Here is a 12479-nt window from a genome sequence, read left to right as displayed (position 1 = left end):
AATTTGAATGCAGGATGGACAATCGCTGCAATGATATTATCATCATTATAAATATTAGAAAATCTGCAATAAAGTTATTTAAATAGATATAATTTATTTTTTATTATAAACCTTTTATTAATACCGCTTATAAGAGACTTTACAAGAGGTTGGCAAAACTCTAAATCTGCTAATTCGTTTAATTTTGAAATAAGTTTAGAAATGGTTGGACTTAGGAAACCCATGTCCATATGAAGATCCCCTTCAAGGATTTTTAGAGCTTTTTTTATAGGCTCCATAACCTAAAATTTATTTATTTCACTATGATAACGATTATATTAATATTTACTTGACTATACTCTTTAATAAATTTACGTTCTTGGGAGTTAAAACGTATAAGCCCATGGTTATCACACAACTCATCAAGGTCCTTTTGTTTTTCATCTAATATTTTATCTAGCAAATAGACTCATAATACGAATTCCACCTAGTGAAATTTAGGCATATTAGATACCTACCCAACTTTCTGATAATATCGTCCGCCATATTTGTAGACATATTTTGTTTATTCCACAAAGATTGACACTTTTGGAATAAACTTTGAGATACTATTTGAAAGCTTCTATCACCTAAAGCTTTCTCTGCGTCAACTGTTGACAACAAATTGAGATTGTGGCAAGCACATCGTGAATGTTGAGGGAGATATTCAAAGCTTTCTGCCCTATTATTTATGATATGATTTTACTTTTAAATGTTTTTTTAAATTAAAGCTTGAGATTTTAGAGAAAGATATCCTTTTGTTGTTAATACATAATATAGGCATTTCGCCTTTAAGTTGACTTTATCATCTATAAGCTTGAAATATTTTTTATATGGTGGAAATGGAAATTCGGTTTCTTCTTCTATGATCTCTAAATCCATAATATCTAAAACTATTTTTTATTATATATCTATAAAATGAATATTAATATGACTTACAAGATTTTTCAAAAAATTTTCAATATAAAAAGGAAAAACTGATGTTTAAAATGATTAGATGAAAAATCAATATAAAACTCGGCTCAACATTTTATAATGAATAAATTTAAATAAAATAAAATTTTATTTTCATTAAATTTTAATTAACAAATATTATTAATATTTATAAAAAAATATAATTTATATATTAAATTTAAAGGAGCGGCGCTCTTCCGCTCCAACCTTAAAAGGAGCTACTCCCGCTCCTCCCCGCTCCAGCTGTTTTTGGAGCTCCGCTCGTTAACAACTCTGTTGAATAGTAAAGCAAACTTAAAATATTAATAAAAAACCGAGATCACGGTCTGGACCGTAAAAAATAAACCTCTCAGACTGAGGTCCTCAAAAAAGATCGATTCTGTCTAAGACCGACAAAACCGGGCCATTGTCCTTCACTACCAGAGATATGATAAGTATGGCATTCAGACATGAAATGGCCCGACCTCACAAATCTCATATTTTAAATTTGATTAATAATTTTTGAAATATCAAAAATACGCTTATTTCTTTCTATTATAAAAAAATGGATAACCAAATTAAATCTAGAAATAAAATTTAAATATTTTTTCCCCTATGTCATAGAAACATTCGTGAAATTTTAATAAACTTTAAATTACAATATGCTTATTTTTTTTTGTTTAAGGAGTTAAGGAGCCGTCTAACTAAAATATTAATAAATAAAATAATTAATTTACAAGAAATTAAACAAATTATTTATGTATAATTAAAAGAAAATGCACAATACAACCGATATCAAAATAGAAGTGATTTATAAAACCGTTTTTATTGAGATAGAGGTTAGGGCCTTAATTGACATACAGTAGCAAAATTAGAAGAAATTAAAAATATGATGGCCAGAAAATGAGTACAAAAAATTTAATAAATCGGGCCCAGACATTTCTTAAATTTTAACTGGTAAGGAAATTGGTAGCATAAATTTATTGCAAATAGTGGATAAACATTTAACTAACTTGCCGGGCAAATTGGCTAAAATAAATCTTAACTCGCTGTGCTTGTATTATATCAAAGATTTATGGATCTCTTTCGCTAATAAATCGGAATTGTCAATATTAAAACATTTAAGAGTTCAAAAGAAATTTTACGTCTTTGTTGATTTTTCTTTATAAATATTTTTATAATAAAATAAATAAAGGTGGCATTACTGCATTATAGAGAAATTTATCATTATTAAGATTAATTTGTTATAGAGCTCTTAAATATATTCTAAACAATTATAGCTTATTATAAATCTGCGACTTATACTTTATTAGCTATAGACAATGATGAACCTATAAATTATTAATTTTATTATTCAATATTTTAAAAGATTTGTGAAATAACTTCTGCTCTGTGTAAATAAATGCTAAGTATGACTGAATACTTGCATTGCTAAAAAACAATCAATCATTTCTATTAAATATAATTTTCAGAAACATTTTTTTAAAAAAATTAAATTTTTTTAAAATAAAAATTTGAGATTAATATCATATAATATATAATTCTATTTCTATTCAATATTAATGAAAATAAAATATATTTACTAGCTACTAAACCTAGGTGCCCCTTTTGATATTAGTGATAGATCACGTCATCCAACGTGTCCTCTATTTTCATATTTATACGCCATATTTAAAAAATATTTTTGTGATTATTTTATTAAAATAACTATTCGCTACTTCACGTGATATAAAGCGGATTGCCCTCTAGCTTTGAAAATATAAAAGAGCTGCGCTAGGATTTCCTCATTTCCATCTAATTGTAACAAAATTTAATTTGGGTACAAAGAATATGAGGAGTCTTCTACACGTTTGTGGGCAAGCCGCACATACTTGTACGCGCAACATTCGGAAAGAATGTTGCAGACGTCCTTAGGGTTTGTAAAAAAGAGAGCGGGTTAAAAACAAAAGCTATGTCCGAGAACTGTAGTATAATTTAATTAATTTAAGGGTTGGTTTTGAATGTTTTTTTAATTTAAGTATTATCCTTTAACATTAATTTTGAGAAAAATTCAAGTATTTGATTTACTTTATCCGTTGGAGGCGTATGCTATGGTTTATGAAATATATTTAGAAATACTAATGATATTTTAGATTTTATTAAGCCTAGAATTTTTCATTTTAAACATCCTTTCTTGATCCGAAATAGGTTTTTAATGGCAATTTTGCAATTATTTATTTTTTTCATATTTACATTTAGCTCAATCACGTCTTTTATTGTCTTATAATACCATAATAATTTATATTTCGTGTATTCCTTCATTTTGTAAGTATATAGCTCATGTTATGGCATCATGCACTATGGTCAGAGTTTTTTATGTTACCGGCAGGAATTGAATTCGGAGTTTCTCTAAGGTAATGTTTATTGGGGTGTGTTTTGATATTCTCCATATATTGGTGTTTAATATAACTACTTGGAAAAAAAATACCATTTATAGTGTGGAAGAAATTATTTATGAAGGTTTGCAATCTCCTGTTTTCTGTCTTATTTAATTCCCATATGTCTCCACCAAAAAAATAATATTGGGATTATAGTTGAGTTGAAGATTCTTGGTCTGGTGAACACTGAGATCTCTATGGTTTTCCATATCCCCATGTATTTATAAAAAGCCCCTCTCGCTTTCTGTATCGTTATTTTCATCTCCTCCTTGCAGCATCCTTTATTGTCTATCATGATTCCCAAATATTTTATTTTATTCACTATCTTAACCCTCCTATTGCAAAATTTTGTATTTGAAGTGAATTGGGGCAAGAAAGGATGAAAGTTTTGTTAAAGTTGATCCTATGTCCCATTCTGAGACTTAGATTTCCAATAGGTAAAATAAATTTTTTGTTTCACCAATACTTGTAAATATCACAATAATGTCATTTGCATATGAGATAATCCTATTTTTTATATCGCAACCTCTATTAGATCGGATCCACCAAGTGCTTCTTTTATGATTTTATAATTTGGACCAAGAGTGGCGAGAGTGTACATCCTTGTATCACGTATTTTTTATTCTGAAGGGGGGGGGGGGAGGGGATATTTTATTGTTAATTTTGAAATACAAGCAGATAGATTGGAGTAGTGGTTTTTTAGGATGTTGATAATATTTGATTCAATGCTTATGATAATCTTGTTTAGAAGGACCATGAAGATTTTAGATACAAAAGATGTGAGGGATACAGCACGATAATCTGTAAATTTCTTAATGTCTTTGATCTTGGGAAAATTACACAGAAAGGATTTGTTCCATTCCGCTGGGGTTCTGGCGCTTTCCCAGATTTTATTGAAAAGGGTTAGAAGAAAGGAAGATACATTTTTGGGTGCAATTATTAGGTATTCGGCAATAATATTGTCAAGCCTGGTAGCCTTATTTTTCCGCAGTTATTTAACTACTTTTTCGATTACATCTATGGAGAAACCCGACCAGGGCGGGGCTGGGTTCATATTTGTGTTTGTTGGACGAAATATTTTTCTTGAATCAAAAACCATCATGTAATAATCTAGCCATAAAGCTATCTGCTCTTCTTGGTCAATGATGTCCTTTCCATTCGTTAAAACGAGGGGATTTTCTTGAAACTGTATGGTTTACAGAAATATTTTAATTTTTTGTAAGCGTCATAAATCCTAATTTATTTCATGTCCTTATCAATTTCAATGGCCTTTCTTACATTGTAGATTCTTCTATCTCTCCGCAGCAGTTTTTCTATACCTTTCCATAAGTCTCTATTTAAGTCATTCCCTTCTCTAAGCTGTTTTATTTTTTCTAATGTCTCATTAAACATCCATTTTTTCCTTGGAGATATTTACATTTGGCAGCGTGTTATAGGATTCTGCAATATCTATTTTAAAAAGACTCCAACATTCATCCACATTTCCGTACATGGTTATATTTTGAAAGTTGTCTCTTCTCCTGACTAACGTTCAAATAGCAATGTATCTCCGTTTGTGCTTTGATATGTTTCCGTGAATGAAAAGTTTTAAAAAAAATTTATCCTGGGTTTTAGATGGATTTTGACTAATCCTGTTGTGGTAAGCCCCATATATTTTTTTTAGTTATTTTCGCTACCACCATTCCGTGAGACTTAATATGAGTAGAAACTTTAACGTCATCGAAACACCCATGGATATTAGAGATGAAGAAATCTATTATGGATTTCTGATTGGCTCTTACGAAAGTGCATGTGTTTATTTCCTTATGGTAAAAGAAGGTCTTTTTGAATTTGAAGTTTTTGTTTTTGCAAAAATTGAGAAGTTTTCTGTTATCTTTCTTATTTGATTGTTTTATTGTCGAGTGTCCAGTAATATTATTATTAACATTTTCTACTGTTTTACCAATTTTGATTAAATCCCCTAGGATTATAATATTATATCTTGATAGCAGAGAGTCTATCATATTTGTCATTTTATCTATAAACCTAGTCTATCGTTCCTCTTTGGTGGGGCGTATAGATTTGCAATTATCGTAGGCTTAAATTTAGTCTTCAGAGTAATGGGTACAAACTTAATCTTGGATTTTTGCATTCTTTTTGTTTATTAGGAATGTAATTCCAAACCAGCCATTGGAGGTGGTACCTGAGCAAAGCAACTTTCTTTAAAGTCTGCGGTATTGTTTCATGGAGAGGGGGTTTCCAGGATACCAACAATTTTCAATTTTTCCGTTTCAAAATTTCTTAGTAGCACTGCTAATTTGTTTTTCATTCCATTTATATTAAGAGACGCGGTTTGTAGTTTGCAATTGTTATATCTTAATATCTTATATATTTTGAAAATTCAACGCTATTTGAATATTATATTTATCATACAATATTATAACTTTCCTTTAATATTATATTATCGAGGATCTAATTGTATAATATTAGAAGTTAAATTACATAATTATAAAATACTTTCTATAGAAAATAATTTAAAATAAAGTTACCATTGTTTTGACTATAAAAGCCATTAATTATGTTCTTCATTTCAGTCTTATTTTATTTAAGAGCACTGGAATGTTTAAAAGGGATATTTTAAGATTTATTTTATTATGGTTTTTTTTTTTTTATTTCACATAACACCTAATTAAAAATATTATAATTTATAAATTATAATTATATAATTAAAAATAAAATTCTATAATTGAATCCCCAAAAAGGAACCATAATTGTGTCTAAAAATTTCTATTAGAATTTTTTGTCGAATAAAAAGGAATTCTCTTGGTTCATTTGTGAAAAGTCGTATTTTATTAGCAAGATTTTTTAAAAACAAAAATGTTGAAGGCGAAAAATGCCCGTTAGTAGAAGTCACAACTGGAGTGAATAAAAAGTTTTTAAAATTTTTGTATTTGTTAATCTTTTTAATTTTAGCCTGTGTTATTAAATTGAAATTTATGTTTGAAGGGAATGATGAAACACACGTGTAGTCCCATATGAGTGATTTGCCGAGGCCCCAAGGTATGGTTGTCATACCATCAGGTCTTTAAACCATCTACTTGAGATAAATTTGATGGTTCGAGATTGTTAGGAATGTGTGCAGCTGTTAAGCTTCTATTTATTATATGGTTTACAGCTGAGTGGCGTTGATGTCGCCCTTGACTAAAAATGCAATTTAAGCCATGTCTACCCTTTGAATCAACGGGTGATTTGCATTTGACGCAGGCATGAGGCTGAATTCCTTTTTATTCGACAAAAAATTCAAATAGAAATTTTTAGACACAATTATGGTTCCTTTTTGGGGACTCAATTATAGAATTTTATTTTTAATTATATAATTATCATTTATTATGGTTGGAAAGAAAAATTAAAAAGCAGACGATTTTATGATTCGCTGGAATATGCAGATTTCTAAATTTTTTAGGTAAACAATTATATTCTCCCAATTTATAACCTTAAACATTTTTTTTTAATGAATATTAATATTGCATTTATTTTCATTTTATCTTTTATATTATAATGATTATTTTATTAAATAACTCTATTCTCTACTTTGGAAAATACAGAATCTTCCAGAATCTAGGCTAGGAAAGCAATATTTATTTATACAGCTCAAATTTCATTTTTCAATTTAAAAATTTAACAAAAATATATCCATAAGAGGGCGATAAATGCATAAATATAAAAATATAATTTTAGACACCCCGAATAATTATTGTTGGCAATTTGGGTGTAAATACGTGCTGATAACTTAAAAATTAAAAAAAAAATGATTAATTATGATTAGTTTAGAATGGAAAAATAATAGAAAACTTCTAAAGCACATATTGCTGACGTTGATCAAATTCTCTTCATTTTTGTTTCCAATGCTTATATTTACATATATAACATTGTCCTTAAAATATTTTAATTTGACCGATTTCCGAACTCAAAACCGACCACTTACTTAATCATTATTCCAAAAAATATTTAAAATATATTGTGATTTGGATAACCGATTTGAAACCGACTTAATGATTAAATACTGCATTGCTGGCGTTGTCCATGGAAATCTTCCTTCTTGTTTTATACGCGGTATAATAATAAAAAAATTTTGATTTGTTGCCGAACAAGTACATGCTAGCTAATAAAATACCGATTTAAAAAAATACTTATTGGTTACTTCGAGCTGATCAGTGCCCTAGATGCCTTTTAAATTTTATCGAATGTAGTTTGTATGGTGTCTTATAAAAAATCTAATATATAACCAAATCCTAATCTTTGTAGGATAGCATCTTGTGTCAATTTACTGCTATTACAATCCACATACTTGTTTTATGATATAAAAATCAAGCTAGGATAAACATATGTTATATTTAGCTTGCTGCAATAATTATTAAGAAAATCTCGTGTAATTAGAAGTAAGTTTAACCCAGATTTTATTAGGCCATGATTGAATTTGAATCAAAATTATATGCTTGTTGCAATACTAAAAAAGAAATCTTAAGTACCTTAATAAAGATAACTTAAATAAGTTTTTGGTTTCAAAAGTGTAGTTCAGTAAAATTAAATTTGTATGCAGCCCAGCAATATATATGGCTTTATATCATAATTAAATTTAAAAAGAATATATAAATGTTCCCTAAATTTGAACTCTTAAGAATAATAATTATTATTCTTCTTAAAAAAATATCATATAAATATTCAAAATTACACAAATTGTAGAAAATTTCCAAGTAATTTGCTAATCCATATTCCTGAAATCTCAATAATCATTAATATTTCAGTTTAAAATAATAATAAATATTCCTGTCCAAGTTTTGTTGTTTGGTTTAATTTAACAAATCATATTTTTTTATATTTAAATGCCAATCAACAAATATATTTATTGTTGATTGGTAGAAAAAAAAATAATGATATGAATAATATTTTTTTTACTAATTGTTGTAGAAAGATCGAAAAAATGAATTACTTTTCACTTTTATATTTTTTTCTAATTTGGATGACTTTTTTATTTATTTTTATGATTTTTTTAATGAACTCGGAATTATTATAATTGGAAAATAAAATATGTGTTTATCTTGAATTAATGTTGAAATTATAATTAATAAGTATTAAAGAATTTAAGACGTTAGCTAGTAAGAAAAGTGAGATTTATAAATTGCTTTGACATTGTTGTTGAACTTGAACAACGTAAAATAAAAAAATTTTTTATAATATGTGATAAATAAAAATTATTTTGTTATAAATTTTTATAAAATAGGTTTGGTCTTATATATCATTTATACAAACTGCCTCTCCTTTTCAAGTAATTTAAATTTATATAATTCAACTAGATCCCAAAGAATGCGAACATGAAAATTCCATAGTTTTGAAAATAAAATAAATAATTATTTGTCTTAATTTTGTATCAATTGTCAGTCTGATGGTCCATGCCACCAAATAACACCATATAACAAAACCGTTATCCAGACAGATTGGGATCAATATTAATTTAAATAACTTGGAAAGGAGAGGGAGTTTGTATAATATAATGATATATGAGACCAAACTTATTTTATAAAAATTTATAAACTGATAATTTAATTTTAAAAAAAAATTTGGGACAAAATTTTTATTTATCACATATTAAATATTTTTTTTAATTGACATTGTTCATCAATCAAAGAGTAAAGTATTGATATTCTTTTATTTTAAATGGTCCAATATCAATGTTAAATGATAAAGTCATTTATAATGTCCAACAAAAATTTTATTTAAATTTTTTTTCCTTATCACATATTAAAAAAAGTTTTATTTTACATTGTTCAACAACAATATCAAAGAGTAAAGTATTAAAATTCTTTTACTCTACATTGTTCAATAACAATGTCAATGGTAAAGTCATTTATAGTGTCCAACATAATTTTATTTTTTTGTACCATTAAATCAAACAACACATGATATGTTTTACAATATTTCTTTTATTTTTATCTATCGGTATAAACCTAAAATCATGAATCAAACCACATATCTTTTGAATTATCAATTTTTATTAATTTTAATTGTTATTGACCATTTATCTCTTCAGCGTCTACATGAGCGGGAGGGGTAGGAACAGTTTGCATCCTATTTTTTTGAGGGGGTAGGCTGCTTTAATGGGGGTAGGATACATTTTTGGGAGGTTATCTATTAAATTTTGAGATGAAATAGGACAAAATTTATTGCTGTAAAAATTAATATTTTTATTATAGAATTATTATAATACAATTATCGACCAAATCTATATAGGCAAACAATTCATACACATTGTTTTCCAAATAAAACTTTCTGCTATCCTTTTAAATTACATTTAAAAGGTTTAGATATATCAGCAAGCTTATAATGCCATAATAATTAATTCATTGTAAATAATGGAGATTTTGAATGAATTTATTTTCTAAAAAATAAATTCTTAAAATCAAAAAAATAAATTCTTTATAATAAAAAATTATTTGGTAGAGATAGATTAATTTAAGTTATCTTTATAAATTCTTCAAAATAAAATAAAAGAGACACCGCCGCCGAAGACGGCGGGAATTTTTTAGGGGGGTAGGCAAAAATTTTTGAAGGGGGTTTGCATCCAATAAAAATCCTGTCATGTAGACGCTGTATCTCTTACTGATCACCACGTTTGAGAAAATTTAAAATTTCTTTTTTTTAATTAAATCTTTTAATCGCATTAATTATCTTTACATTTGTTACTTTACAAGTCACATATTCACAATTTATTAAGTATTTTAAGTTTAATAATACCCGTACCAGTCATATTTAATCTCTTAAGAATAATCATTATTCATTCCTAAATTTATTATGAAAAACGATTAATATTCTTGATTTTATAACAATTATAAATAATATATAAATTAAATAAATTTATTAAAAATATTATATTTAATATTTCTAATTACATTATATAATGTATAGAATAAATCAAAGTATTTTGCTAATCAATCTCAATAATTATAAACATTCTTCAGACTTAATAATTATGAATATTCTTAAAATAATTTTAAAGAATGTTAATATTCCTTAATTTATATAATTTTCTGACAATTATAACATACAAATTAAATAATTTTTTAAAACATTATAAATTTACATAAACTAATCAATTTTTAAAAAATCAAAATGTTAGCTAACTTCAGTCTATAAATCTGAACTTAATGATGATTATAACTGATCTTAAGAATAATCAAAGCATAAATAATTTACGAAAAATATTTAAGAACATCTTAGAAAAAATTTAAATCTTTTAAGTTTGATTTCTATTTGGCTTGTTGAAGTCATTTCAAAGATCAGATGTTAGTTCGGTTTCTAATTTTAATCAAATTATGTTTGGATCTATTCCATCATTGATTGCTTCCATATTTGAAATTTTGTTTTTAATTTTCAAGAATATAGTTACATTTTTTATTCCAGTTTATTTCTTAAAAAAATCTATTAAAGATCAGACAGTATTTATTACAGGAGCCGGACATGGGCTAGGTAAAGTATTAGCAAAAGAATTATCTAAACTTGGAGCCATCATTTTATGTTGCGATATTAGTAAAGAACTATGCGAAGAAACAGTGGAAGAAATTAAAAATAGTGGAGGAAGTGCTTTAGCATATATAGCTGATGTAAGCAAAAGAACTGATATGTATGAAACAGCTGAGAAAATTAAAAAAGAAGTTGGAACTGTTAATATATTAATTAACAATGCTGGAATTAGGGTAGGGAACACCTTTTTAGATACCGCCGATTACAATATACAAAGAGTATTAGCAGTGAATATTTTGGCTCATATGTGGGTATGTGTTTAATACCCTAATCAAATTTTTAATTTTTGAATATAGACAGTAAAGGCATTTTTGCCAGATATGGTGGATAAAGATAGTGGTCATATAGTTACCATTTCCAGTTTGGCTGGGTTGTTTGGGGTAAATGGGCTAGTTGATTATAGTACTAGTAAATTTGCTGCAGTTGGATTTCATGAGTCAATTTATTCAGAGATGCAAATTTTAGGAAAAATGGGAATTAAATTTACACTTATCTGTCCTTATATTATAAATACAGGAATGTTTCCTCTTTCGAATAAATTGTAATATTAACATGATAATTATATAATAGTTTGATGATTATATTTAATATTTTGTTTGATAGGGGATTGTCTTTAGATCCAGAATATGGAGCTAGAAAAATTGTGGAATCAATTTTAACAAACAAACAATTACTCATAATTCCACATATATTTAGGGTTTTATATCTATTCAAAGGGTAATTTATACTATTAACCTTTTTATTTTAATTTTTTATTATAAGATCAATGCCATTTAATGTGCAATTTAAATTGGGACGATTATTTGGAAATGATATATTTCTTAAAAAGGAATATTGGAGTTAAATATATTGCTCAGTATTTACATTTGTATATTTGCATATTAATTTTTTTTTAAACATTTTTTAAAAAAAGTACAAATATAAAATTATTCATATTTTTTAAATTGTAAAAGATTGAAATTATATAGCATTTAAAATTGTGATATTTATTTTTAAATTCTTCATTTTTTAATTGGAAATTTTAATGTTAATCATGCTTAAAAAAATTTGAACTTATATAATATTTTAATCATGTTTTATACCAAAATGAAGTCATTAACATATTAAACTTGTCTAATGTTTTATTATATTTAATATTTATAAATGATGTTATTTTATTATGAAGTCATTAACATATTAAACTTGTCTAATGTTTTATTATAATATTTATTATTTAATATTTATAAATGATGTTATTTTATTAAAACTCTAAAATTTGGGATTATCACATTATTTACTAATATTTACATAAATAAAATATTTATATTTTTGACCTTTAAATAAAATAATTCTAAATAAATTATGGTGCTGCTAAACATATGAGCTTTATAAAATTTGGTGCATAGATTTGTATTAAAAGGAAATTTCTTAAAAATTATATATGAAATTTAGAGCAAAATTTGATTAAAATCTTGCACATAAACATTCACAAAAAAATATATATTCTGCCCATTACAGGAATTTAGAGCATTTTGATATCAACATATTTATACCAAAAAAATAAAATAAATAAAA

General features: G+C 26.1%; 1 protein-coding gene across 1 annotated transcript; it reads left to right on the top strand.

The window, feature by feature from the left end:
* The first annotated feature begins 10676 nt into the window (after window positions 1-10676).
* On the top strand, window positions 10677-11963 carry LOC135922831 (epidermal retinol dehydrogenase 2-like). The gene is made up of 4 exons (XM_065457321.1): window positions 10677-11176; window positions 11222-11466; window positions 11529-11642; window positions 11688-11963. The coding sequence occupies exons 1-4, from the start codon at window positions 10718-10720 to the stop codon at window positions 11767-11769; spliced, it is 900 nt and encodes a 299-aa protein (XP_065313393.1). The 5' UTR covers window positions 10677-10717; the 3' UTR covers window positions 11770-11963.
* The last annotated feature ends 516 nt before the right edge of the window (window positions 11964-12479 follow it).

This window comes from Gordionus sp. m RMFG-2023, chromosome 1 (genome assembly GCF_954871325.1).
Source record: "Gordionus sp. m RMFG-2023 chromosome 1, tfGorSpeb1-WG-v2, whole genome shotgun sequence".
Lineage (NCBI taxonomy): Eukaryota > Metazoa > Nematomorpha > Gordioida > Chordodea > Parachordodidae > Gordionus > Gordionus sp. m RMFG-2023.
Note: the sequence above shows the minus strand (reverse complement) of the source record. Positions and strands in the feature narration are given on the sequence as shown.

Excerpts from the sequence above, each read along its gene's own strand:
- LOC135922831 (XM_065457321.1), top strand. The coding sequence starts at position 10,718 with ATGTTTGGATCTATTCCATCATTGATTGCTTCCATATTTGAAATTTTG. Across the intron at positions 11,177-11,221 it reads ATATTTTGGCTCATATGTGG|ACAGTAAAGGCATTTTTGCC; the intron begins GTATGTGTTTAA and ends TTTTGAATATAG. Across the intron at positions 11,643-11,687 it reads GTTTTATATCTATTCAAAGG|ATCAATGCCATTTAATGTGC; the intron begins GTAATTTATACT and ends TTTTATTATAAG.